General features: G+C 53.7%; 1 protein-coding gene across 7 annotated transcripts in view; it reads left to right on the forward strand.

The window, feature by feature from the left end:
• SMARCA4 (SWI/SNF related, matrix associated, actin dependent regulator of chromatin, subfamily a, member 4) overlaps positions 1-27544 on the forward strand; it is an 89404-nt gene extending 61860 nt beyond the window's left edge. The window contains exons 25-35 of one of the 7 annotated variants that reach the window (XM_032884036.1): positions 357-520; positions 2695-2922; positions 3175-3273; positions 3531-3608; positions 4281-4499; positions 8800-9062; positions 23047-23155; positions 23594-23695; positions 25157-25289; positions 25428-25570; positions 27047-27544. In XM_032884036.1, coding sequence (XP_032739927.1) covers positions 357-520; positions 2695-2922; positions 3175-3273; positions 3531-3608; positions 4281-4499; positions 8800-9062; positions 23047-23155; positions 23594-23695; positions 25157-25289; positions 25428-25570; positions 27047-27079 — 1571 coding nt within the window. In that variant the 3' untranslated portion in view covers positions 27080-27544. Of the gene's footprint in view, positions 1-356; positions 521-2694; positions 2923-3174; positions 3274-3530; positions 3609-4280; positions 4500-8799; positions 9063-23046; positions 23156-23593; positions 23696-25156; positions 25290-25427; positions 25571-27046 lie in introns of those variants that run through there. The other 6 variants (XM_032884038.1, XM_032884039.1, XM_032884040.1 and 3 more) reach the window with 6 other exon arrangements.
• Positions 27545-27805: the final 261 nt, after the last annotated feature.

The following is a 27805-nucleotide window of genomic DNA, read 5'->3' on the forward strand; positions in this document are numbered from 1 at the left end:
CGCCAGCCGCCCAGCCAGTCCCTCGTTCCAGGCCCTGTGCCCCGACATGTCATGTCATGCCCACATCGGGCCTGTTTGACTCCCAAGGTGACTCGGTGGCCTGTAGGGGCTCCTTTCCACCTCCTGGGGAGGAGTGGCATCCACTCGTTTGCATCTTAAACCCGAACAGCTCGTGTGTCGCCGCTCAGGCACGTGTGTGGAGCGACCGTGGAGTTGGCCCGGGAGGCCTCTGCGGGACGTGTGCACGCACTGTCCCCGTTCTGTGGAGCCGCTGTTCCTCTGTGCCTCCTCGCCATCGCTCCCCACCCCACCCTGCATGGTGCCCCCACTCACAGCCTTGTCCCCGCACCCCTTAGGAACGACAAAAGCGGAGGACCGGGGCATGCTGCTGAAAACCTTCAATGAGCCGGGCTCCGAGTACTTCATCTTCCTACTCAGCACCCGCGCCGGGGGGCTCGGGCTCAACCTCCAGTCGGCCGACACTGTGATCATCTTCGACAGCGACTGGAACCCCCACCAGGTGAGGCTGGGCTGGCCCCCAGGTGGGGCAGGGACTCAAAGCTCCCCGGAGACCCTCTTCCATCCTGGGTACCCAGCGGCACCCACGGCGCCTGAGGCCTTTGTAGAAAAGCCCTGAGAGTATTCATTTTTCTTTATTTTTTAAAACACCACTTTTTTGCTTTGAATATGAAAAATACATACTCTGTTCCTGTTTTTAAAAAAAATCCTCGTTTTATTTAAATACGTAAAGTGGAAAATGCCCTTATCTTATCAGCCGTCAGTGATTTTCCGTTTTTCGGGATCCAAGCCTTCCAGGTCGCATCCTGTGTGAGCTCTCACACACTTGTGCTTTTAGAAACAACCGGGCCGTGTGTGTACACTGCTGCCCTGATTTTGTATCCGTGTGCCCTCTGGGGCTCCATGCCAGTAGCTTCAGAGAAATGGTATTTGGTAGGTACAAGAATTTTTTTTTTTAAGATTTTATTTATTTATTTGACAGAGAGAGATCACAAGTAGGCATAGAAGCAGGCAGAGAGAGGGGGGGAAACAGGCTCCCCACTGAGCAGAGAGCCCGATGCGCGGCTCAATCCCAGGACCCCACAATCATGACCTGAGTCAAAGGCAGAGGCTTTAACCCACTGAGCCACCCAGATGCCCCGGTATGGCAATTTTTAAGGGAGTTTTTAACTTTTCCTGATGTCTCATTGTAAAAGTAATAGACTTTTTTAATGCCAGTATCAGTAACTCAAAATAACATAAAGAGTCCATTTTCCCCCTCCCACCAGTCCCACTCTTTCTGACCACGTGCCATCATGTACCTGTATGCACACACGTATGTTCTGTGTTTCTCCTCTCGGGGCAAGCGCCCTGCAACTCTACATAGCCATGTCCTCAGCAGCCAGGTGTCCGGGCATATGGTGGCCTTGAGGCTTGAGTCTGACCGCATTGGCAGGCGTCTGGGTTTTGTTGCTCAGCATGACCACTTAGGGAGCCCCTTGTCCCCCTTTTGGAGTGTTGGGACAGGACTCACTGACCAGTCAGCCCCGAGAGGTGGGGGTTGCTTGGCCCATGAGCATGTCCTCTGCACATTCAGGTCACCTCTGCCTAAGTAGCTTCCAGAAGGCTGCCCCAGGTTTCTCTCCCACTATAGGGTATAAGCCCGTCTTTCCCTGCAGCCTGGAGGCACTAGTACACGGTGTGAACTGTAGCCCATCTGCTGGGTGGAGGCTCAGGCTGGTTACGAGTGTCCCCTTCTGTCATCAGCCTGGGGCGTAGTTCTCACCAAGACCTCTGTGACCAGCCAGTTTCCTGAGATGCGATCGTGGTGTGCTCTCCGCAGTGGCAGGCAGACTGTGGGCAGCGGTTCCCCGGGGCCCGATAGCCCGTGCTTGGAAGCACAGAACAGGAAGTGCGCCGGCCGGACTCGGAGCTCAGCTGTAGACACAAGGCACTCCTGGCCCCCCACCGGGAGTGAATCTTGACTGTAGGCCCCCACTGCTCCTGGCCCAGATGCGGGGTTTCGTGCGAGCCCTCCTGATTCAGAGCTGCGGTGATGATGCCGCCGGTGTCGGCAACCACGGCTACAGTGCGGTCGGAGCTTGTTCTGCGGCACACTCTGGGCTGAGTATCCAATGCCGTTTAGTTCTTCGTCCCTCGAAATCACCAGAAGGGTCTGTGTCAACAGAGTGAGTCCTGAGTCTCATAGAGGTTGGACCTCGGCCTGGACCGCACAGCAGGAAAGGAGCAGGGCCTACAACCAAACCAGGCATTGCCAAGGTGCTGCCCGGCTTCTTAACCATCCCATGAAACGATGCCCTTAACCACGATATGGCCTTCCCAAGCGTGGGGCCTCCTGGAGTAGGTGAGAGGTCCCATGTAGCTGTGACACAAGCTCCTTGGGAACATAACGGCCCTCGACTTGCCCTCCAAATTGCACCGTGCCCTGGAGTACCTAGAGAATCCCGTAAGATAGAAGGGACAGTCCTCGGGGATCGTCATTGTGGCACAGGCTGCAGGATGCGTTCCTGGGCTCCCTGCTCGAGAAGCTGCTGGTCGGGGCAGGCAGAAGGCCCCAGCAGGAGAAAGCAGGCACACAAGAACAAGAAGGCCTTTCCAGACAGCACCGCGAGGTGTTGGCTGCCTCTTAGACCTCCGCAGAGCTGGATCGGGACTGACCTGCCTCTCTTCCTCTAGGACCTGCAAGCCCAGGACCGCGCCCACCGCATCGGGCAGCAGAATGAGGTGCGGGTGCTCCGTCTGTGCACGGTCAACAGCGTAGAGGAGAAGATTCTGGCCGCGGCCAAGTACAAGCTCAATGTTGACCAGAAGGTGATCCAGGCTGGCATGTTCGATCAGAAGTCCTCCAGCCACGAGAGGCGCGCCTTCCTGCAGGCCATCCTCGAGCACGAGGAGCAGGACGAGGTGAGGGCAGCGCCGGCCCCGACCCCCTCCCTGGCGTGAGTGGTGGACGCATGAGCGGCTTTTCATTTTTGTTTTTTTACCTTTTTTGCACTCTTATTTTTTTTGCATCCCTTTGGAGTAAAGGGAGTGTGGGCTGAAAGGAAAGAGGATGAGTACTTGCTTTTTCTTTGAAGTGGTTTTTTTTTTCTAAACTGCTGGTGAAAGACGCCGGATTGACAGCCCTGGAGACTGAAGTCCTCTATTTATCCACAGAGCAGACACTGCAGCACGGGCAGCGGCAGTGCCAGCTTCGCCCACACTGCCCCTCCGCCAGCGGGCGTCAACCCCGACTTGGAGGAGCCACCTCTAAAGGTGAGAGGGGTAGTTCAGTCTCCACGCCCATTCAATCCTCGGCTTCTCGGCTGAGACGGCCAGCAAGGGCCCTGATCCCACGGAGCGTGCGTGTGCGTGTGCGTGTGTGCCTCTCGCTGCCGTGTGGGTCCCCATCCACCGCAGCCGGACTGGGACCGCCAGCTCATCTCCCACGGACCGCCGCCGCTCGCCTCCGAGCCCGGCCGCCGCCCACCCCGGCCTCTCCGCACTCGGACTAACTGTGCGAACCCTTCTAGGAAGAAGACGAAGTGCCCGACGACGAGACGGTGAACCAGATGATTGCCCGGCACGAGGAGGAGTTTGACCTGTTCATGGTAGGTACCGCGGGCAGAGGGGGGCGCCCCGCACACCTCTGGGGGCGCTTTACGGGCATTGCATGCCCCGCCCTACCCACATCAAGTAGAATAAGCTCAGTACAGACAGAGCAAAACTTCTTAGAGATGGCGGTGTCTCCGGTGGGTCATGGAGCTGGGGCCTCTCTCGGGGGGCCCCACGCTGCCTCCTAACTGACCTGTCCTCCTCCCGTGGTCCTCGAAGAGGATTGCCACAATGGCGGGACACGCACCTGCACGTATGCATGCACACACGCATGCACACCCATCCTGTGTGTGACCCTCAGGCTTGCCACATGGAGGACTTGCCTGTCCTCCTGATTGTTTTGTCCTTGCGATTCCCTTTCAGAGGGAGGTCGTACTGTCCCCAGTCTGTGGTCAGTCAGAGGTGCTCCTTAGCTCTGGGTAAAAGGTGCAAGTCCGCACGGAGTCAGAGTGTGGGCCCTTGGCCCCTCTTCTGCTACCCTCCCATCTTTTCTGGAATTCTCTGCCCCCGAGGCCAAGCCCCTAGCAAGGGTCTGCTCTCAGAGCCAGAAACCTCTGAGATACCGTTGAGCAGACTCGAAGCCTCCCCTCGCCACATGCCCCTGTGTGCCCCCAGCTCTCCCCGTGCTCACACCTCTCTCCCTCTGTCCCCTGCCCTGTGCCCCCCAGCGCATGGACCTGGACCGCAGGCGAGAGGAGGCCCGAAACCCCAAGCGGAAGCCGCGCCTGATGGAGGAGGACGAGCTCCCCTCGTGGATCATCAAGGACGATGCTGAGGTGGAACGGCTGACCTGTGAGGAGGAGGAGGAGAAGATGTTCGGCCGCGGCTCCCGCCACCGCAAAGAGGTGGACTACAGCGACTCGCTGACCGAGAAGCAGTGGCTCAAGGTACATGCTGGAGAGGGCCGGCCGGGGTGGGGCGGGACAACAGAGATTCGACAGCCCTGCCGGGGCTCATCCAGAACCCAAGCGGGCTCCCTTTGGCTGTACTTGGTTTTCGTTAACCATGGGGACACCTCTGACATGGGACCTACTCACTCCGGTCCTCCTGACCAGCACGGGAGGTTTACGAGAGCTTCGTGGGAAATCTTGCCCCTCTCTACTTGCTGTGCTCTTCCCAGTGCCTGGCGGTGGAAAACAGTGACGGGTCAGAGGGTGACCTGCCCCCCCACATGGGTGGGAGTGCCAGCGGGGGTCCGACAGCCTCGCGTGGGGCACGTCCACCCCAGAGCCGGGTCCCTGGCAGCAACAGGTATAGGTGGCTGAGTCAGGGCCGCGGGCGCCTGGTGAGCCCACTGGGACTGTGGTGACGCGTCAGGCCCTTCCCCATGCAACCCTCCCCGGATGCCAGGTGGTGGCGTTCAGCTGGGCCCGGCTGACGGGCCCACCCCAGAACAAACCATGGGGCCTGCCTAGGCCTCTGGTCACACTCCCTGGGGTTCCTCTTGACTGACTGCGGCCCCACTGCCTCCTCAGTCGATAGGTCCGGCAGCCCTGGCCCTGCCCTGGCAGCTCGGAATGACCCAGACTAGTGAGCTTGCCAGCTCAGGTGCTCATGAGGGGGCCGCTGACACGTGCGGGGAGCCCGTGACCCTCGGGTGGGGCTGCTGGCTTGTCCAGCTCCTCATCCATCGGCCCCAAGCTCCAGGGACAAGAGGAGAACCGCTGGCAATGGAGGCCTGAACGCAGACATGTAGAGCGCCCATGGCTCTGCACTTTTGAGACACGATACTTTTTTTTTTTTATCTCTGTAATTTTTAAAAAAATTTTTATTAACATATAATGTATTATTAACCTCAGGGGTCCAGGTCTGTGAATCGCCAGGTTTACACACTTCACAGCACTCACCCTAGCACATACCTTCTCCAAGAGACACGATACCTTTTAGTTGTCCATGTGCTAATACTGTTTTGAGCATATTTTGCTTTAATACATATACCACTGAATTTACTCAACTAAGTTGTACAATTCTTTAGATTTTAGTATATTCGGTGTTGTGCCGTGATCACCACAAAATAGCTTTAGAATATTCTCTTCACCTCAGGAAAAAAGCCCTGTCCTCTTCAGCTATCTTCCTGTCCCTTTATCCCCCCTCACTTTTGTTCTGGAGATTTCATAGAATAGAGGGATGTGTCCTCTCTTTGGCGACTGGCTTCTAGCAGTAGGCTGCATATTTTCAAGGTTTATCCGTATGGCAGCAAGTGGCCCTCCTTGTCAAGGCCAAGTAGTGGCGTGTCATGCAGCTAGACTGCACGGTGGTAACATCTTTGTTTTTGGCAAAGTTCATCTTTTTTCTGTTCCCCACCTCTGGCCTCCTGTGAACATCGGAGAACAAGATTTTGGCAGGATAGATGTTGTGATTTCTATATCATGAACACCTAGAAATAGAATTTCTGAATCAAATGGTAATTTGCTTGTTTAGTCTTCTGAGGAACTTCCAGACTGTTTTCCAGAGCAGCCACACCATTTTATGTTCCTACCAGCAGTGTGAGGCAGTTCCAGTTTCTCCATCATCCCAGCTGTGTTTGTCACCTGTCCCTTTGACGCTAGCTTTTCCAGTGAGTACGCCACAGTAACCTCCTTGTGGTTTTTAATGGCGTTTTCTTGGTGGTTAACAGTGTCGGCCATTTGCGTGTCGTCTTCAAAACTCCCGTTATCGGATGTGTGATTTACAAACGCTTTCTCCTACGCTGTGGGTTATTGTTTCACTTTTTTTAATGGTGTCCTTCGAAGCACAAGTGTTTTTTAATTTTGACGAAGGCCAGTGTATTTTTTTTTTTTCCTTTCGCTTTGTGCTGTGGTATCCTATCAGAGAATCCACTGAGAAATTTAGGAGCACAAAGGTTTACCCCTTCCTTTGAAGAGTTGTAGCTTTTATGTTTGGGCCCGTGATCCTTTCTAAGCAGCTTCTGTTTACGACAGGAGGTCAGGACCCAGCTCCTGTACAAGCAGGTGTCCAGTTTTCCCAGCCCCATGTGTTGAATTGACTTTCTTCTCCCCACAGGGCATGTGCTTTTTTTATACACGTGCTCAATAAGAGTTTGCATTTAAAAAAAAAAAAAAAAAACCACGTTTACCCAAAACAGACACTCTCTTTTCTTAGTGGCGGCCACTCTGGTGCCATATGTACCCAAGCTCTTGAGAATGGTGCTGCCTCTTGCCCTTCTGGGCTGACCCATGTGCTTGCGCCTCAGGACCCGAGACCTTAGGATTGCGTTCCTAGGGGAGCTACAATAAGGACTCCGAACTAGGTGACTTAAAACCATAGCAGTTTATTCTCTGAAAGTTCTGGAGGCCTGGAGTCTGGTGTCAAAGTGTCAGCAAGGTCCTTCCTCCTCCGAAGGTTCCAAGAAGGACCCTTCCTTGCCTCTTCCAGCTTGTGGGGGCCTCAGCATTCCTTGGCGTGAGGCCGCATCACCCCCATCTGCTCCCATCTTACATGGCCTGTCCACCCTGTGTCTTGGTATCCTTTCCTGTCTCTCATGGGAACATTCCCATTGGAGTTGGGGCTCACCTTAACTCAGGATGACTTCATTTTTGCTCTTCAAGTAATTAAATCCGTAAAGATCCTATTTTGAAAAAAGATCACATTTGGAAGTTCCAGGTGGACATGAACTTCAGGGGACACTGTTCAAGATTTTGGCAGGATAGATGTTGTGCCCACCTGGGCTCGCAGTGCACATACTCCCCCATACTGGCCTTACAGTCCCTCCTGCCTGCCACACGCCTTTCGTGGTGTTCCTTTGGCCTGGATGCCTTACCCACCCCCACCCTTCAGCTCTCAGCTTAAGTGCCACTTCCCCTGAGATGCCCCTCTGACCCCCAGCCAGCGCACGTCTGCTCCACCATCAGAGCACCACTTACCCTCCTTCCTGGCAGTCAACACGCTTGTCACCATGTTCGTGAGACGTTTGTCTGCTTACTGTCTTCCCTCCCTGAGGGACGTGAGCTGAGGCTGTCCTCAACACCTGGCCCTATGTCCTGCTCCCAGTCACAGCTGATAAATGTGAGACAGACAACCAGACATCCCTTGGAGTCTTGCCCCCACTCCCTGTCGTGATTGCAGGCTCCCCTGGCTTCTCATCTCTATCTGCAGAGATAAAAATGTGCAAATGAGTCCTTTTCATTGAGAATGAATCAGTTAGTGTTGTTCAAAAATTAATCTTGTTCACAGAAACTTGCTTGGCAGTTTCGCTTCATAAGTCTGTGTACAGGGGTGCCTGGGTGGCTCAGTCATTTCTTTGGGCTCAGGTCATGATCCCAGGGTCCTGGGATCGATCCCCACATCGTGCTCCTTGCTCTGTGGGAGGCCTGCTTCTTCCTCGCCCACTTCCATTGCATTTAAAAAAAAACAAAAAACAAAAAAAAACAAAACACGTTTACCCAAAACAGACACTCTTTTCTTAGTGGCGGCCACTCTGGTGCCATATGTACCATATGCCATATGTACCCAAGCTCTTGAGAACTTGCTTCTCTGTTTCTCTCTCTGTCAAATAAATACAATCTTAAAAAAAAAAAAAAAGAAAAGTCTATGTACAAATAACACAGCTGTCTGTCGTGGCCTTCCTCACATGGGAGCCCCTCCCCCACACGGAGAGAGCTGAAACACCCAAGGACAGGGCAAGTCTAAATGAGGCTGTGTTTTATAATGAAATACTAAACAGACATCAAAAATTACGTTGCAGAAAAGCGACGGGAAGTACATCCAGGACATAGTAAGCAAAATCCCGAGTCCTGGTGTGGTGTGTGGATAGAGGCCAGCACTGTCCTCAGTGCTGCGCACGTCCGTGGGAGGGGCCCGGTGAGTCCTGGGTTTGGACGGTGGTGATGGCGCACACAGCATGAGTGTACCTCACACCACCTGAGTGCACTATTGAAGGTGGTTGAGGCATCAGTTTTGTGTCATGTACATTTTGTCACAATTTTTAAGAAAAATGGCGAGGATCTAGAGCAGAAGGACTCGTAGTGTTACCTCCTGGTGGAGGGATCCCAGGGTCCAAGTCTTCGGGGACCTTTGGTGGGTCTGTGCCTCTTTAATTGGTAACGAAAAGCAACTGTGGATTTGTTCAGGCCGGGTGTGGGCGGGGAGCACCTGGGGAGGCAGAGCCGGCCTGCTGGGGACTTTGGGTTTGTGCCTCAACCTTTGCTTGTCGACCTCGGTGCTGGCTGTCCTATTTTACCACTATTGACCCTGAAGGCCATCGAGGAGGGCACGCTGGAGGAGATCGAAGAGGAGGTCCGGCAGAAGAAATCGTCTCGGAAGCGCAAGCGGGACAGTGATGCCGGCTCCTCCACCCCGACCACCAGCACCCGCAGCCGCGACAAGGACGACGAGAGCAAGAAGCAGAAGAAGCGCGGCCGGCCACCCGCCGAGAAGCTGTCCCCAAACCCTCCCAACCTCACCAAGAAGATGAAGAAGATCGTGGACGCTGTGATCAAGTACAAGGACAGGTAAGCCAAGGACTGCAGTGGGTGGGCACTGGGGTCCTCAGAGGTTCCTCGCCTGGCCTTCTGTGTGCCTGTGAGCTGGTTGTCGGGACAGTCACTGCACAAACATTGGTGGCCTGTCTTTGTCTCGGTACACCTGCCCTCATGGAACGTACGTTCTGCAAGAGGCAAGCATGCTCTTAGCTGCGGTGAGAGGGAAGAGAAAACTTCGTGGGGAGGTGGAGGCAGGGGGCCATTTTCAGGGATTGTGACGTTTGAGGAGGAGCCCTGAGGAATGGAGGTCTGGGGCCAAGTGCTCCAGCAGAGGCAGGAGCCTGCGCAGAGGCCTCGGGGGCCTGTGATGGGCAAGGCGGAAAGAGAGGAACGTGTGCCATGATGGGTGCCGATCGCATGGTGGTGGGCTGTGGTGCGAGGGCCATTGTATCTGGAGCCAAGACCAAGCAGCTTCCCTTCTCTTAGAGTTTCCACCCTCTCCCCACACGTGGGTGACGTGCCAGCCCAGTTCTCACCCTGGGCCATCGCGGGTGGGCCGCATATGGTGAAGACTGACCAGGCTCCGCTCTGGGATTTGGGGTCCTTGCTCTCGCAGAGTTAGGAGACTGCGGCAGATCCGTGTGTGGTTCACAAGTACCATTTAAATAAGAAATCAACGGTTTTCTGAGGCCCTCCCCGGGAGCATGTGCACATGGTCTGCCAGCTCGGGTGCGAGGCCTGGATCTTGGTCAGGACTCGGCCCGTAGTGCTCCCCAGTGTCTTAGTTCACTTTCTGGTACATACTGGCCATACCCCTGTCACGATAACCAGACGGTTGTTCAGCTTGATTTTATAGTAACATGTGGCAGTTAGTCATTATGCAAAGTAAGGGCAAATTGTCATCTGTTAGAGAGAAAAGTGTTGAGGTGTATGTAAGCTCTCAGTGCATCATTTGGAGAGGCTCACAGGTGTGAAATTTTGGGGGGGGATGGTGATGATTGTACCCAAATAAAGGGTACAGATTGCACTTAAAAAAAGAATCTTATTATTAGAAGAGAAACTAATGACTAAGTGAGAAAGGTTTGTTTCAGCTCAACCATCCACCCTAAAAATGTAGCATCAGCATTAGAGAAGAAAGTATTGAGCTGATACGCAAACTTCACCTTTGAGACAATTTCCACAATTATTTGAAATATGGAATGTGCAAAAATCCAATGAAAACAAAAGATCCCAGTAATCTACTTGCAAGGGAGCCTCAAAATGATCAAAATGAAGAAGACCTTTAAAGGTTAGAGGGCAAGGATGGACTTTTCGAAAGTCATGCTGGTCTTTGGGATATCCAAATGGAGATGAACCTTGACCTTACCCAACACCTTTACACGTGTTAAGTTGAAATGGAAACATCAGTGTGAAAGGTTAAACAAAGTTGTGGAGGAAAGCATCGATGAAAATCTTCATGGCCTCAATGTAGATAGGCATTGGCTTCTGCACAGGACACAAGCACCACTAACCAGAAAAGACCTGTAAAGTAGACGTCACTAAAATTAAGAACATCTGTTCATCCAAGGATACCTTCATGAAGCCAGTGAATATTTGCACGGACTGAAATTTTAAAACGGGCAAAAGCCATGAACAGGCATCTCCTGGAAGGAGATAGCCCAGTGACCGATCAGCATGTGAAAAGGTGCTTGGAATCATTGGCATCAACATTGATGGTAACATCGAGGTAAGGCTCCATAAAACCAGAGATGCCTCCATACACCCACCAGAATGGCTAAAACTCTTTGAAGTGTTGGCAAGCACATGGACTTTACCTCCTGCTTATGGGAGCAGTCTGCTCTTTGGGACTAAACCTTCTGACCCACAGATTCCAATCCTGGTTGTAAACCAGAGATGGCTGAGTGCCTGTGTCCACCCAAAGACAGGTTCAAGCAGGTACATAGCAGCCTTGATTGTAACTGCCCCAAACAAAACTGCCCAGTGTCCAGCCATGGGAAAACATATCAGTGGAGGCCCAACCCAAGAGCAGGATTCTACCAACCACAGGAACAGACATCCCTCCACTCTCTGGGAGAATCTTACAGTCATTTTGTGGAGTCAAAGAAGCCAAACAATAACAGGTACCTGCAGGATGCTTCCAGTTAAAGGAAGTTGAAAAGCTGATCATGGTGATGGTGTGGAACAGTGGTTACCTCAAGACATGAAAACATTTGGGGCGCCTGGGTGGCTCAGTCGGTTTAGCGTCTGCCTTCGGCTCAGGTCATAGTCTCAGGGTCCTGGGGTCCAGCTCCGTATAGGGCTCCCTGCTTGGTGGCGAGTCTGCATCTCCCTCTCCCTTTGCTCCTCCCCCTTCTCCTACTCTCTCTCTCTGTCTCTCAAATAAATAAATAAAATGTTTTTAAAAATTTTTTAAAGAGATGAAAACGTTCATCAGGATAAACATTTGATATGCGTGCTTTCCTGCAGTGATACACCTCGGTTTAAAAGAAGACAAAACAAGACGCTTGGAAACAGCCTCCTGAACTTGTTGCTAAGGCCTTGGCTATTTTCAAAAAAAAAAAAGTATTCATTTTTTTTTTAGTCATCTCATGACTGCGGATGCCCCCTGAGCATCAGCCTTAGCCCTGGATCATGTGAGAAGAGAGGAACTGACTCCCCCAGCTGCTGCCTACAGTTCTTCCAGCACGTGCAAGATGGGGTGAGAAGTCAGGCGTGAAACTCACACTGACCCCTTGTGGAGGCTGTTCTGCAGGAGGCCAAGATCCAGTTTGACGAAAGCCTCAGCCCTGGGGTCATAGAGCTGCGCACTCCCGGCTGGCGTGAGACCTGTGTGGCGGGACACCTCAGTGGAGGGTTTGACACATGGTTGACAGCTAACCCCCGTCCTCCTGGAATGGGTGACATCACAGGACTGGGAGTCCTCTGTTACAGTGGAAAGAAATGTAGAGAAGTTACAAGTCGAACTTGTATATATGGTCATTAAAGGAAGCCTCCCGCATGCTGACATCAAGAAGTGACTGGAGCGGGTCCATCCGCTTGCTGCTTTGCTAGTGGTCCCCTAGGAAAAGATCAAGCAGGGCACATAGAGACTTGGAAAAATTATCCTGTTTTCCTGCTTGAAAAGTTTCCTCTTAGCAAATACTTTCAAAGATGACATTTGGGTAAAAGGCTGACCTATTTAATGGATATTTTTGACATTCCTTAACGTCCTGAATTTGAAACCACAGGAAGAAACAATAGTACCATTTGTCCTGTTGTGAGATTGGGTGAGAAGTGAGACCACCGTCACTCTTGACACCAATTGCAGAGTTCTGAGAACCTAGACCACACTTAGGCTTGCTAATTCTCTGGAAAGACTGTCTGGACTTTCTGAAAGCTATTCAACTCACAGTTATGGTTTGTTACAGTGCAAGGACACAGATGGGCATCAGGGCAGCGTCCTGGAGAGGTGTGTGTGTGGAGCTCCCAAGCGTCCTCTCCCCAGGGAGTCGCTGACAGCGCTGATTTCCCTGACACATTAGGAGACAAGACTCACAGAGCACTGCCAGCCAAGGAAGCCTCTGTCTAGAGTTTTCATTGGAACTTGGTCACAGAGACACGACTAACCGCCCACATGGCTGACCTCAGTCTGTAGCTCCTCTGTGGGTTGAACTGATGCCACATGACCCATCACCCCGGCCTTAAGTCGCAGTCAGAGATTCTGTGGGCCAAAGGCCCCCATTAAACAAAGGCAGCCCAGAAGGCAGGACATTTCAAGGGCTGAGAGATTACCACCCAGGAGCCCGGCACAAAGGCCAGACCTCTCTTTGGACCAGGTTAAACTCTCAGGGCACATCCATCAGGCACCTGGAAGGTTCTGAGGGACCAGACACCAGACCACACCAAAGAGAACCGAAATAAAATAAATTTGGAAGTATCCCATCACACACTTTCTTGTCTCAGACTTCCTTTATAGCTCATTTCTGGAAGAGGAAGTGAAGCATCTATATTTTTTTAATTTTTTTATTTGCCAGAACATTTTAATTAGTTAAAATCTATACTTGGGTTAAACACAGAGCCTGAGGAAAGAAGGAACTATTACAGCTTAGTGGCTCCTCGATGCCAGTAAATGATTACAGGACGTTGCCAGCATTTGAATTCGATACCCCCGAGTCTGCCTTGCCAAGCAAAAGGGCCAGGTGCTGCGGATTCCACTCCCAGTGCTCATGAGAGCCGGGGTTGGGGTCTCCATGCAGGGACTCGAGGGACCACCCCTCTGTCAGTGGGCATCACTCGAGATGCTGCTTTTGATTATAAATTTCAAGATCTCCGCCAGCTATATTTCAATACCAGTGCAGTCACATGTGATATTATTACCTTTGTACTCACATCCGTGTCCACATACAGGTGATGTCTTCTTCTAGAAGCTTTTGCTTCATATTTGCTCAGGTTCAGGATTGCCATGCCCCTCCCTCCCCAGGCCCCTGTGTCAAGTGTGGCCTGAAGGTGTGCTGCACCAGCAGAGCCTGAGGGTAAGCAGGGCCCCCACCAGGGGAGGAGGAAGAAAGGAGTGTCAGAGCCAAGGGGACAGCATATGCAAAGGCCCTGAGGCCGAGGGCACGTGCGTCCTGTGTGCAGAGAAAGCCAGCTAAGGCCAGGGGATGTCATGGGCTGAGCCTGCGTTGCAGAACCTCACCGGGCTCCTCCTCCTCAGGGCTTGGAAATCTCAAACTGCATCAGGGATTAGGGAGCCCTATCGTTCACAGGCAGAGTTGGAACTGGAATGAAGAAAGTAAGTTGGAAGATAGGGATTTGGGCTTTAAAATCTAAACACGAAAATAAGTCCGGCACAGGTTCCAGGTCAGGTTGGGACCGTGTCACGGGGCTGTGTGTGCTGCCGGCGGCAGGTAGCCAAGGTGCTGTCTGCAAATGCTGGTCCGTGGGCGTGCGCTCTGGAGCTCACACCTGGGAGCTTCGGGGGGTGGTTTGAGAGGAGGGTGTCTGCTGGGAGGAGCCGCTGAAGCAGGCTGGCGCCAGAGGACCCTCCACAGTACCTGTGCTCCCCACTGGGCTTTTGAGCTCGACCGTAACCTGCTGTAGGGCAGAGTCATGGCTGTTGGGCAGTGGAGGGTCGGCACCAGGTTTCCTGAACTTGATCCTACCGATGTGACAGGCACGAACACTTGTTCTAGGAGGTCCTCACAGGTTACTCTCGATGGCTCAGGAGGCTGGTGGATGCGTTCAGGCTGCCGAGGCTAAGCCTCCCGGGGCCAAGCCCCACTGAGCAGACCCTCTTGGTCCCCTTCCTCCTTCCCCTTCCCAGCCATTTTAAAAGGGCTTGGATGACTTGAGTGTCACAGACATCTGGGTTCACCGTCCATCTCCCTGCCTCAGTTTCCAGCACAGAAGTAGAATCCCCCAAATGGGATTCTAGAGACCCCAAATGTGAGATACCGCGGGCCAGACAAGCCGCCTGGACACCAGCCCTGAATCCATCGTGGACAGTGAAGGGCTCTGGCCTTGTCTGTGGTGGCGACCTCGGCCTGAACCTGGCAGCCGCTGCCTAATTAAAACCTGTTACCCCTTGCCCTTTGCCCTTGGAGGGAGCCCTGCGCCTCCCTGTTGAGAATCAAAGAGCAGATGGTTCTTGGGAGTTGAAAGAGTTGTACGTTGATTTGCAAGAAAAACAGGTGCTGTAGCAAGCCCCGGGGCAGGTTGTCTAGCTGACCGGTTTCCCTGGGAAAGGTACCTGCACGGGGCTCCAGGCCCCTCAGGACAGTCTCCTTTCGGGGAGAGAGTAGAGGGTGGACAGGCCAGGGAGCTATTTCCTAAGGGGACAGAGAGACCTCAGGGTTCCCTGGCCTCAGCCATTGAACACCATGCAGCCCTTCATCTGGAGCCCAGGCCCAGGCTGGGTGTGCTCCAGCAGGAGAAGCTAGCCCTCTGCCTGTGGGTTCAGGTCTGGGCTCAGCACTTCCTGCCTGGCACCCAGCCGGGAGCCCTGAGAAGTGCCCCGGTGAGCTTTCTTGAGCAAACTGCTGATGCCCATCGGCCAGGCCCTGGCCAGCCTGGATGCGGGTGCAGGGGCAGGCTGGGCTGAGGGCCCAGTGGGGCTCTAGGCCACAGGAGGGTTAGTCCCTGCAGCCTTGCCGAGTCATGCTGCGGTTCCAAAGCTGCCACAGAATTTGCTGGATACGGTTGCACCTGCCCTGTTTGTCATCCTGCCAGCTCCAACCCCCCGGGCTTCCCTCCCTGCTGGTGGTTGGTTGCCACAGTAGAAGAAAACAGGGCAGCTGTGTTAGAAGGAGCTTAAAACTGGTTACAGCTCCAGACAGGACAGGGACAGACCCTGGGCCCCAGAAATAAGTAGTTTTGGGTGAACAAGCCACACCTTCTGCCTCCCGCAGAGTTCTGTGTGCTGGTGCATTCCAAGTGTGGGCTTCTTTTGCACTCAGGGAAAGCAATAAGGATACTGTCATGAAAATAATCAACAGGTAAGACAGGAGGTATGAAAGGAAAATTCAGAATTGCTGGGAAAGGGGGGGGTGTGGACAAGAGGATGAATCAAAGGTTTGAGGTCAAGTAAATGAGAAATCATGAAAGAATAGATTTTATTTATTTATTTTTTAAAGATTTTATGTATTTATTTGACAGAGATCACAAGTAGGCAGAGAGAGAGGAGGAAGCAGGCTCCCCGCTGAGCAGAGAGCCCGATGTGGGGCTCGATCCCAGGACCCTGGAATCATGACCTGAGCCAAAGGCAGAGGCTTTAGCCCACTGAGCCACCCAGGCGCCCCAAGAATAGATTTTAAAAGAAGCTAAAAGACAACTAGCTAAAAGAATTGACAGGTTAAGGTTTGAAGGTAAAACTAGTTAAAAACGTAAGTTAACTAAACTTAAAAGTTTGGAGGGAAGGGAAGGTGTGGAGGTGGGCCTGTGTGCTCCAGCTGGACCAGAGGGAACCCTAGCAGCCTGGGTCCCAGGGTGGGCATCCAGCAGTCTCTTCCATTTCAAAGGGGGCTTTGTGGCCTCCTCTGCTGCTCAGCTGCTCATCCCACTAGAGGCTCATTGTTCATAGTACCTGCGGCCACGAACTCTGACTCATTCCAGCCAGGAGGCGCGCTTCTCACGGCCCAGATCACCCAGCCCCGCTGAAGGTGGCCTTGCCCTCCAGCCCCCCACCCCACCATGCTCTCGAGACCAGCTCCATGGGCCTCTGGTGGCAGCTCCCGAGAGAGCTGGGCTGGCTTTGCCTCTCGTCTTCCCCTTCTCTCTCATCCTGAGACATGCTCTTTGCAGTGCCTCAAATAGGTCCTCAAATAGTGCCTCAAATAGGTCAGGTTTTCCAGAAACAAGATTTGAAAGTGAAATAACGAAACCCGTTTATTTACTTCGTTAGTATACACTTACTTCTTATCTTCTCTGGGCTTCTGCTCTTTGTCCTTGTCACCCACAGCAAATGGTTTTTGAGCTGCTGCCACCATAAAGCGTGGTGTGAGGCCAGCCCCTGCGGCGTTCACGGCCTGCCTGGGGAAGCTGCCCGGGCACGCAGGGTATGTGCTGGCAGCTTCGGGCCTGGCTGGATTATGATCTGGCTTCTGCTTGCTGTGTAATCCCAGGCTCTGCATCTTTTTTCACACCTCAGGGTCTCGCCTCCAAATCCAAATGGATTTGATGAAAATGTTAAATCCAGGTGCTTCCCTAGCTCAGGTTACTTGTTTCTTTTCTTTCCTTTTCTTTCTTTTTTTTATTATTAATTAACATAGAGTTTATCGGTTTCAGATGTAGAGTTCAGTTATCCCGAAGACAAGGAAAACAAAAGCAAAAAATGAACTGTTGGGACTTCATCAAGATAAAAAGCTTTTGCACAACATCAGGGTTTCTTTAAAATGATGCTTGGATTGCGGTATTCAACTGTATTAAGAAACACGTGCCCCCCAGATGTGTCCTTGGCTCGTTTGAAACTGCAAGCTCATTAGACACTTAACCAGCATCATAACCTACAGCTAGTCTTGGCCTTGGCACCCGTACCCTGAAATAAAGCTTCCCCACCCTGCCGGGAAAGCACAGGGCCAGCAGCCCGCAGACCATTCTCCTCAGCGGGCTCGCTGGTGAATACCCTTTCCTTTCCCTCGTGCGGGAGTCAGAGTTGTTTCTGTACCTTGCAGCCCTAAGTCCAACAGAACTGGCCCTTTCAGCGGTTGGAGGCTCTTCATAAAAAGACTTTGTAACTAAGTGGAACAGATTTCTCAGTGTGTGATGCTCAAGCTATCCTTGATTTTGTAACACGTCAAAAAGCTGAACCTAGGGGCACCTGGGTGGCTCAGTGGGTTAAGCCTCTGCCTTCAACTCAGGTCATGATCTTGGGGTCCTGGGATCGAGCCCCGCATTGGGCTCCCTGCTCAGCGGGGAGCCTGCTTCCCTGTCCCCGCTCTCTGCCTGCCTCTCTGCCTACTTGTGATCTGTCAGATGGATGGATAAAATCTTGAAAAAGAAAAAAATTTTAAAAAGCTGAACCTAGAAAGTAAGTGTATACTAACGAAGTAAACAAATGGGTTTCGTTATTTCACTTTCAAATTTTGTTTCTGGAAAACCTTCTGAGATGCTGTTTCAGATGGTCTGCAGCTAAGTCAAGTTTTGAAATTGCTGAGCTGCTCTATCCGGGACCTTGCAGGCTCAGTTTGCTGATCAGGGGTCAAAAGAGAACATGGTCCAGGGCTTGAAGATGTCATTGAGCGATGTCATGGGAAGATGGACTAAACTGGACTCTAGGGAGGAGAGCAGGGCTGAGGGACAGAGAGGGAGTCCTTCTTGGCAGTATGGGACCACCTCCATACCTGGCTAGCAAGGTCTGTCTGGGGCACCATCTTCACTTGATTACTTGTGCCTGCCTGAGGACAAAGGGATAGTGCTCTGATCTACTTGCAATGTCTGCACTGGTCAGAGGATTAGACAGTGAGGACACCAGGCACTATGTTGCCATCCCTGATATGGACAGACATTTTTCTGTCATTTTTAGGATTCCCATCAGTAGCCAGCAAACCCACAAAAAAATAGCGCTGCCCCACCAGCTGTGTATGTATCACCCGTGAATTTAAGAATGGCTTTTTAGAGGATTTTAGAAAAATGAACAATATAATATTCCATATAATATGAAATAATAGGAAATTCACATTTTGTTGTTCACAGAAGAAGTTTTATGGGAATGCAGCCAGAGCTCATTTTTCTGCATCTTATGCAACAGTGGCAGAGTTGAGTAGTCATGATAGAGATGGGATAGCCCGCAAAGCCTGATAGAGTTACACCAGTGGTTGACAGAAAAAGGTTACTGACCCTTGATTTAGAACATCGTATGGGAATGGGTGGGAGAGGTCCCGACTTGGTCGTGGGGGGTGACCTGTGCGGAAGCCCTGCCTGCCACCATCTCTCATTGCTTCTCTGGTTTCTCTCCATCTGTTGCAAAGGCTTACGGGGGGATGACCTCTTTGATGCAGAGTTCGTGGTTCGGTCCTGTTGTTCTTCCTCCACATGTTGTAATTTTGCTTTAAGGACATAGTTAAGGGACATTTGGACTTCTGGGCTGTGTGCGTCAGGAAGCTAGTTCTTTGACCTTCATGTCTAGGGACTCCTTTGGCTGGAAGGCTGTAGAGGAGTTAGCAAAGACTAGCTTTTGGGACCCAGAGCTGTCCACCACCTCTCCCCTTATCCCATGCAGTGACCTGTGACTGCCACAGCTCTGGGCTCCCTCTGTCCTGAAGGCTTCACACCCCAAGAGGAAAGCAACCTCTGCTTCCTCAACTCTGCAGGGTGGGCTCTGACTGGCCAGCGTGTGTCCCAGGCTTTGCCTGGACCTATCACTGAGACTGGAAGGGTGAGGTACAGCACTTGGCCCAAGTCTTGGGCAAGAGGTTGGGACTCAGCGTTGGGCAGCACCACCAGAACCCTGAGTTGGCATGGGGAGGGCCCACTTCCTTAGGGAGGCAGCCATGGCGGGTTGAGTAATAAAGACCCTTATCAGGGCTCTTCAGGATCCAAGAAGGGCGTGTACAACTAGTCAGAGCCCTGCCCCAACAGAGAATTAGACTCGTTGCCAAACCTCATTCAACGAGAAGCACCCACTGGCCTAGACTGGGGAGGAATTGGCGGCTTCGGGCAAGGGGCTCTGACTGCATCCCATGTCCTGTTGTAATGGGGACAGGGCAGTGAAAGAGGGAGAAGGAAATCCCTGCTCTGGGAGCTGGCGTCAGGAGGCATGAGGGAGCGCCCTCGTAGTCCTCACGGCCACAGGCAGCAGTGATGATGGCTGCTGCTGCTCCTGTTGCCGAATGAGGTGAGCGCCCAGGTGGTGTCTGAGTGGAAGTCACAGGTCTGGTCCTCACAGCCTCACGATTTTCCCAAGCTCTTTTACTCCCAGATTACTCTGCCTGCAGAAGCTTCTGGAGAGCAAGGCTCATAACACAGGAGGCTAACAGGCATACAGCAGTGCCCTCTCAGGGCAGGGGGTGGTTTCTGGTAGTTGCTGCCAGTCCTTTCTGGAATGGGGTGGTGTATAGATGACCATGCGGTGTGGGGGGTGATGAGGCACCCTTGTTCAGAGATGACCTTTGTGACACCCAAGTTTGAACCTTGCTCCATGACTGCTGAGACTCTCACCCTGAGCTGTTTCTTCAGCAAATTATTGAGCACCGGCTTTGTACCAGGCTTTGTTCTAGATGACAGAGATAGAGCAGGAAGCAAAACTGGGAAGGCCTCTACCCTCATGGCTGCCGTTCTAGTCTAGCGAGGACACAGACACCCAGGATTTGGTTGGGAGAAATGACGCTGATCTGGGTGACTGGCTCCATATCTAATAACGTAAAGAGGTTGAATTGTCAACATTTCTAGAACGCAGTGCAGTACCTCTGTGGCAGGACAGTACTGGTAAATCGGAATTTGATTCAAACTAAGATCCATTCATCAAAAGATATCATCAAAAAGTAAGAAGAGATGACATAGGATGGAAAAGGGGTTTGCCCAGAGGACTCTCTGGAGGAGGGTAAAGACGTGAACAGATACTGGCCAGAAAGAGGTTGTCGGGGGACCCTCCCACCTGTGAAGCAGAGCCCGGGTTCACTGCTCATCGAGGAATTGTGAATTAAAGGCACACCCCACATGTGGAACAGCCGCGCTGACCGGGAGTGACTGCAGGTTCAGCTGACCAGATGAGAGCCGCACGGCCCTGCTCTCGGGCGCCACCCCCCCCCGCCAGTGTATCCCAGAAGTGCGGGCCGGCCACTCGGACATGAGCGTCCCCAGCCACGCGCTTCCGGATACCCAGAACTGGCGCAGGCCAGGTGCCCACCTGGGACACGAGGCAGCTCCCAAGACGTGGGAGCTGCCACTGCGTGCGCCTCAGAAACAGTTGTCACAGCAGTGAGGGAGACGGCCAGGCCTGGGAACTGACTGCGCCGGACCTCCTGTCATCAAGTTCAAGAAGAGGCCAAGCCCACCCAGGTCCCAGAGGTCAGGCGGGCTCTCGGGAGCCTGGTGCACCTCGGGATGCTGAGCGCTGAAGATCTCACATCTCAGCCATTCTTTTTCTTACCATCTGTAAGAGGGGGTGAGGGGCCACAGAACCTCGGGGGAGCGGGCCCTTGCTCTGAGGTGACGTGAAGGCTGCAGCTGGGCTTCCCAGGGAGCAGTGGCTTTGATGATCCTGAGGAGGGGGAGAGAGGGGTGCTGAGGTCAGAGCCCTGGAGGGCCAGGCCACCACCATAAGGACTTTGGGCTTTGTGCCCAGTGAGGTTGACAGCTGTGACTTGTCCGCCACTAACGCAGAGGGGAGGAGGGCTGGTGAGGGAGCCTGGAAGGCCCATTTACCGGGCTCTTGGCCCCAAGCCGGCCTCAGCAGTGCCTAATGGTGAGGTGGGGGTCTCCAGAGGACTTCCAAGGATTAAAAATGACATCTCAGCACTTTGGCAACTAAAATGTAATGGCAGTGATGTGCTGTCTGAGTGAGGATACCTTTTAAAGTCCCCCATCATCCTGGGGCCCTGTCTCTCTGTCACGTGCACCCAGTTCCAGGCCATCTGTACTCCGAGCTCACTGCACCAGGGAAGCATCAGGCGTGGGTGGCCACCTGGGCCTTCATTCCTCAGTGACACCCTTATTCCAGAGGTTTGTAAGAGGAGCTCCATTGCTCCCTGTTCTTTCCTGTCTCCGCCAATTTCTTAGCCCAGTGGAGGTGAGAGGGTTTTATTACAAAACTCTCCACTGTATCCCAGCACCAGGGTCTTACTTCATGAGCTCCCTCGAGGGCCACACATATCCCGCGAGGCCCAGCCACCTTCACGGATGCCACAGATGAGTGCAGGAGCGTGTAGCCTAGAGAGCCTGGCCTTAGCGCCGGGCACAGCACACTCCACACCCACCAGTGAGCAGCAGAATGAATGTAGCGGGTCACCTGTTGCTTCTAAAACGTGAAATAGTGGAGGAAACATCAGAGTTCATCTCACTTGGCAAAGGCAACCCCGTGCAGGGAAACCCCGTGTATTTTACGGCTGCAGGTGCTTGTCCTGGATCAGAGTGAAAGCTGTGGCTCCCGCTGTGTGTCCTGGTCAAAACTGATGAGAATGCTGTCAGGGTGAGAAGGGGGAGCTCTCAGAAGGTCGGGGGGGACAGCAGGATGTGTGCAGGTGGCTTGCAGCTCGGGTCTCCCTCTCCCCGGCCGAGCGCCCAGTGCCTTCTGATTCCAGTTCTCCTCTTCAGAGATACGCAAACAAGCCCCAACTGTCCGTGGCCGAGCCACCCCAGCCTGTTCCCGCAGAGAAGGGAAGCCTGCTACTCCGGGGGGCATTTCAGGGTTCCCCGGCCGGATGCCCCAGATGCCACGATTGCCTAAAGGAGCAGCTTTGCCAAGACCGCGGGATCCCAGAAACTTTGCTCTTTTGGGGTTTCTGGCACATCACGGTGTTCCTGGTCCTCCTCCCACAGCTGGGGTCTCCTGAGTTGCCGGCCGCACATAGAGGAGCTGGAATCTGGTCCCTGCACCTTGCTGGCTTTGGACAGCCATCAGCATTCAGTCCTTGCTCTGGGCTGGACGCTTGACACACATGTTCCCAGCAAGGCTGCGCAAACACAACCTGCCTTGGGCTTCTGCCTTCCAGGTTGCGTTTTCAGCCACATCCTGCCACGTTGGGTCCAGCTGGTCACAGATGAGGTTAGGGCAAGCCTTGGAACAGAGCCGCATCCAGGTCACCGGCCCCCCAGGGTGGGGTCCATGGCTCCAGACTGATGGAACAGAGAGGGAGACTGAGCTCGTAAGAGTTGTTGGCTCTCGTCCACCCGTCCTTAAAGCACCTGCTCCCTCCCAGGAGTGATGTCCCCTCTGAGCTCCTGTCCCTGGACAGATCCAGGTCTGGGTGTGGCACAGCCTGGCGCCCAAGTGCATGGCTTGTCTGAAAGTGAGGCCTGGGAGACAGCGCTTGACACCCTGCCACATCACAGAACATCTTTCCTCTGCTTCCTTGTGGAAAACCAGTACTTTCCCAATGGCAAGGACTAGAAAACCGCTCGGGTCTTCCATTCGGGTCTCTCTGGGGAGTGTCTCTCCACTGGTTTTAGCCAAATTCTCTGAAGTTCACGGCTCCTGAGTGAGCTACCTGTAAGAGACACGCATGCAGAAACTGGTCTCTCTCTGAGAACTCGTACTTATTGCTCCCGACATAAGCAGACTGATTTTTGCATCGTACATAAATACAGTCGTGATTCTGCCTCTTTCGAGTGCTGAGGCATTGGCTGCTTGGTATCTGCTGATATCCCCTCCAGGAGCTGGAGGGATTGGGTGAGGGCAGAGCCTGGATTCAGATGCATCCCCAGCCCCTCTGGGCTTGTTTCCCTCTCAAGAGTGTTCCAGAACTCACAGGACAGTACATATACAGGAGAGAACTGAGTGCTTCGAATTTCTCATTCCTCAAGCAGCGGGTGGTGGCCGGGGTGGGGGGCTCCCCCAGCAGGCAGGACCTGTGAGTGACGCCCACTGTGTCCCGCCTTGCAGTAGTAGTGGACGTCAGCTCAGCGAGGTTTTCATCCAGCTGCCTTCCCGCAAGGAGCTGCCCGAGTATTACGAGCTCATCCGCAAGCCTGTGGACTTCAAGAAGATAAAGGTAAGCCTGGCATGGGGTGTGGGAAGTGTGCCCACATCGGTGTTTGGGGAATCTGAGCCAGTATCTTCCGCGTCTGGGTGCTACTGGGGTGTATGGGACAGATGACCCCGGAGCAGACTGGGCAGAGCCTGAGCTGTTGGACCCAGTCACAGGCTCTTGGGGTTCCTCGTGGCCTCAAGAGCTTAGCAGCCCAGTTTGTGGGAGAGGGTCCTAAAGCTGTGTTGACGGGCAGCCAGCGTTCGGGCTTCCTTCAGGGTTATCCGTGACCTAGGCTTCAGCCATGCAGCTCTGTGTTCAGTGGGCCTGGGCTTCCAAGTCTGTTCAGTGGTCCCCAGAAGACAGGGCCATGACCTAGTTAGGCAGAGGGACTCCCAGCTCCGGGGTCCCCCGACACAGGGCAGAGTCCCAAGGTAAGGCTGCTTCTCCCTCTACCCACAGGAGCGCATCCGCAACCACAAGTACCGCAGCCTCAATGACCTGGAGAAGGACGTCATGCTGCTGTGCCAGAACGCTCAGACCTTCAACCTGGAGGGTTCCCTGGTGAGGAGGCCCCGGGGGGCAGTCATGGGCAGGGCACCCACTCCTGGCTTTTGCCACCTTCACAGCTAGGCCCCAGTTCAGCAAGCTGCTTGCTCTGTCTTAAATTGACTGATTAAGGGGCATCTGGGTGGCTCAGTTGGTTGAGTGTCCCAACTCCTGATCTCAGCTCAGGTTTTTTTAAGATTTTATTTATTAATCTGAGAGCACAAGCAGGGGGAGAGGGAGAAACAGACTCCCCACTGAGGTGGGAGTCTGATGCAGGGCGTGATCGCAGGGTCATGAGTTCAAGCCCCGCTTTGGGCTTCACACTGGCATGGATCCTACTTTAAAAAACAAACAAAGGGGGGACGCCTGGGTGGCTCAGTTGGTTAAGCGGCTGCCTTCGGCTCAGGTCATGATCCCAGCGTCCTGGGATCCAGTCCCACATCAGGCTCCTTGCTCGGCAGGGAGCCTGCTTCTCCCTCTGCCTCTGTCTGCCTGTGCTCGCTCTCTCTCCCTCTGTCTCTGACAAATAAATAAATAAAAAATCTTTAAAAAAACAAACAAACAAACAAACAAAGGGGCCCCTGGATGGCTCAGTCGGTTAAGCGTCTGCCTTTGGCTCGGGTCATGATGCCAGGGTCCGGGTCTCGAGTCCCACATCGGGCTCCCTGCTCAGCAGGGAGCCTGCTTCTCCCTCTCCCTCAGCCTGTCTCCCCCACTTGAGCATCCTGGAATTGGGTCCCACTTGGGGCTCCCTGCTCAGCAGAGAGCCTGCTTCTCCTTCTGCCTGCCCCTTTCCCTGCTTCTGCATGCTTGCTCATGCTGTCTCTGTCTCTCTGACAAATAAAACAAACCAAAAACAACAGGTTGGTAAAAGAATTCTCAGCCACTGGGAATATTTTGTCAATTGTGAAAGCAATGTATTCCTTACTAAAAGAAGCAGAAAGAACAACAAGCAGATTAGAGGAAATAAACTCAGTCTGATCCGTCCAGGATGACCCTGTGAGCAATCCAGTGTACATGCTGGAATTTTACTTTGAATTCACTAGTGACTCCTTGAATTGCGTGGGTGTGTCCTTCCCTGCGGTGAAATTAACATACACAACCTCAACTCAGCATACTTTTCCTAAGTGTGCTATGGAGAGGTGGTTCGTTGGAAAAGAGATTTTACAGTCCTAAATTTGGGGGAAATGCTACTTTAAACAAGGATATGTGTTTCCAGCATTGCTGCAGACCTTTTCAGAGCCTTTAAAAGCATATCCTCACTGGGATTCTTCAGAGGAAGGGAGGGAGGAACTTGTAGTTCTTCCTAAACTAACCCATCCACACTTTTCTCCACGTCTGATGTTCTCTCAGGCCCTGATTAGGAAAGGGTTACGGAGGGCTCTCTGCCCTGCACAGGCTGTCCTGGCCAGAGGGCAGGGCCAGCAGCTCCCATCAGCCCCAGCCCAATGACATCCCACATGTCTCTTTTTTTAGATCTATGAAGACTCCATCGTCCTGCAGTCGGTTTTCACCAGCGTGCGGCAGAAAATAGAGAAAGAAGATGACAGCGAGGGCGAGGAGAGTGAGGAAGAGGAGGAGGGCGAGGAAGAAGGCTCTGAGTCTGAGTGTGAGTCCCAGCGGCGGGTGGTTGCGCAGACCAGCATCATGGCCAGGCCGCTTCGTGCCACCCCTGACTCGGCTTGCCGTGCTCTCCCAAGCTCACGTGTTTTTTCCTTTTCCCCCCTCTTTCTGGTCCCTACCCCAGCCCGCTCCGTCAAAGTGAAGATCAAGTTGGGCCGGAAGGAGAAGGCGCAGGATCGGCTGAAGGGGGGCCGGCGGCGGCCGAGCCGCGGTTCGCGGGCCAAGCCGGTGGTGAGCGACGACGACAGCGAAGAGGAGCAGGAGGAGGTGAGTCCCCAGCACTGGCGGCAGGAGCTGGTGGCTGTGGTGGGCCAGTCTTTGGAGCTCTGTCCCCGTGCCAGGTCTTGAACCCTTCAGTTGCGGCCTTGGGAGGGTCAGTGCTCCAATACCCCACTCCACAGATAGGGAGACTGAGGCTCGGGGTTGGACACGGTACATAAGCCAGACCAGGTCCGTGTGACCCTGGTGAACCAGTGCTCTGAGGCCGGTGGGGCAGTCGCCTCTCTCAGCACACTGGGTCCGCCATGCTGAGGCCAGTGGTGGGGCTGGGTCTCTATCGAGGGTGGGGTCAGGAGACCCTGGGACAAAAGATGCCATCAGACAGGCCCCTATCTGTCACCCCTGAGCAGACATAACCCCCTCTGTAGCTGAGGCTTTCATGAAGCCCTCGCCCTGGGTGACACACATGCTTTGCCACCGGGTCTCTGCTCGTGGCTCCGTTCTGGCCTTTGTCTAAGGATTTCCTATCAGTGGTGGTGGGTAAAAACAAAAACCAAAATCCCTCAATCTAAAATTAGCAAAACGGTGTGAAACAGGCCCCATGAATGGTGCCATGAGTGGTGTCTGGGTGTCGCCTCTGCCCCGGAGCAAGCTGCATTCCTTACACACCAGGGAGAAGCGGCAGGAGCATCGAGCCCACAGTGGCCCGCTTTGTGGGTTTGGGGGCTGGTAGCAGACCCGTCTGAGCAGACTCTTGGCCCCCTGGCTGTGGCCTCAGTGCCCAGCCCTTCCCTGCTGTGGGAGACCGGCTGTTCACTTCACTTCAGAGACTCAGTTTCCACTTCTAGGAAACAGGGAGGCCACGTGGATTTCCTGGGGTTGGATCCCAGCAGAACTCGTCGAGTGCTGTCCTGGGGTTGCTGTTTTTCTCATGCAGCCGTTTGTAGTAATTGCAAAATCTGGTGGCTTGGAACAAACGTGACCATGTCACGATAACCTGGTGAGGACATTACCGATGTCCTGGCCATGGAGCGCTGGCCTTTGTTTCTGGAGAGGAGTGTCTGGGCCGTGAAGCTCCCCATCTGCCCAGTTCTGATGCGGCACAGCATTCTGTGGCCCTTGCCAAGCTTTTTGAAACGTTTGTGCGGAAGAACAAGCATCCTACGTAGAAATAACCACAGTGTTCTTGAAGCCGCAGGTCAGGGGCACAGGGACAGGCACACCGCGGTGGGAGGAAGCAGAGAGGGCCCAGCGAGTCTCCCAGATCCAAGGAGAGTCCGTGTGGGCACAGGGGCCAGTCCTCGGGAGATCAGCGGCACCGGGATTTGGCCATGGCGCCAGAGGCAAAGCCAAGGGCTGCCACACCTTCAGCCTCATGGTGCCCCCTCGGCTGCCCGCTCCCCCCCTGCCCTGCCCCGCCCCCAGTGAAGGCAGTCAATGACCATACTTAGCGCCTGGGTAGGCCCCAGGGTGGGGGTGACCTCAACGGTGGGGCTGACCATGCTCTCTCCTGTCCCCCTCCAGGACCGCTCAGGAAGTGGCAGCGAGGAAGACTGAGTCCCAACATTCCAGAGTCTCGACCCCGGGCCCCTGGTTCCAGAGCCGAGGCGGCGTAGCCCTTAGCAGTAACGGGTAGCAGCAGATGTAGTTTCATACTGAGGGTAAACTGTATAAACGAAAATCTTCCATATTTATACGGCAGAGAAGATGTAGGACTGTTTGTGTCTGGCCCTGTCCTGGCATCAGTATCGTTTGTAACAGCATTAACTGTTGAAGACGAGAATCATGACTCGGGGAACACGCGACACCCGCTCGTCTTTCCTCTCCCGGCAGTGCTCTTGCAGCCGCAGTTGGGAGTCACTGTAGTTTCCGCCGTGGATGCACGCGTGTGGCCATCCACCCCTCGTACTGTATTCTGTGGGACAGGTCAGACTCGCTGGGGCCGGGGGACCGCAGGCCCGGCGGGGTATGTCAGTGTCACTGGATGTCAAACAGTAATAAATTAAACAGACAAAACTCGCGGCCTTGCCTTCCGTGGTAGACTCATTCCAGGCTCCCTACGGCGTCGCCGATGCCTTGGGGGCCCCATCCTCCTCCCATCACCGCATCCCTTGGGCGTTCGTTTCACAGGGGAGGGCACTGAGGCCCAGGCAGAGGAAAAGACCTGCCCGGTCCTCCCACCATCTGATCTCCAGCTCAGGCTCTTGGCCCTGCCAGTGCCGCGGCCGTGCGGGGAGCAAGCAGCTCGGTCCCTTCCCTGTCTGCAGCCAAGGGTGACAGCCA

This window comes from Lontra canadensis, unplaced genomic scaffold (assembly GCF_010015895.1).
Source record: "Lontra canadensis isolate GAN:19392208 unplaced genomic scaffold, GSC_riverotter_1.0 scaffold88, whole genome shotgun sequence".
In the NCBI taxonomy this organism is placed as follows: Eukaryota; Metazoa; Chordata; class Mammalia; order Carnivora; family Mustelidae; genus Lontra; species Lontra canadensis.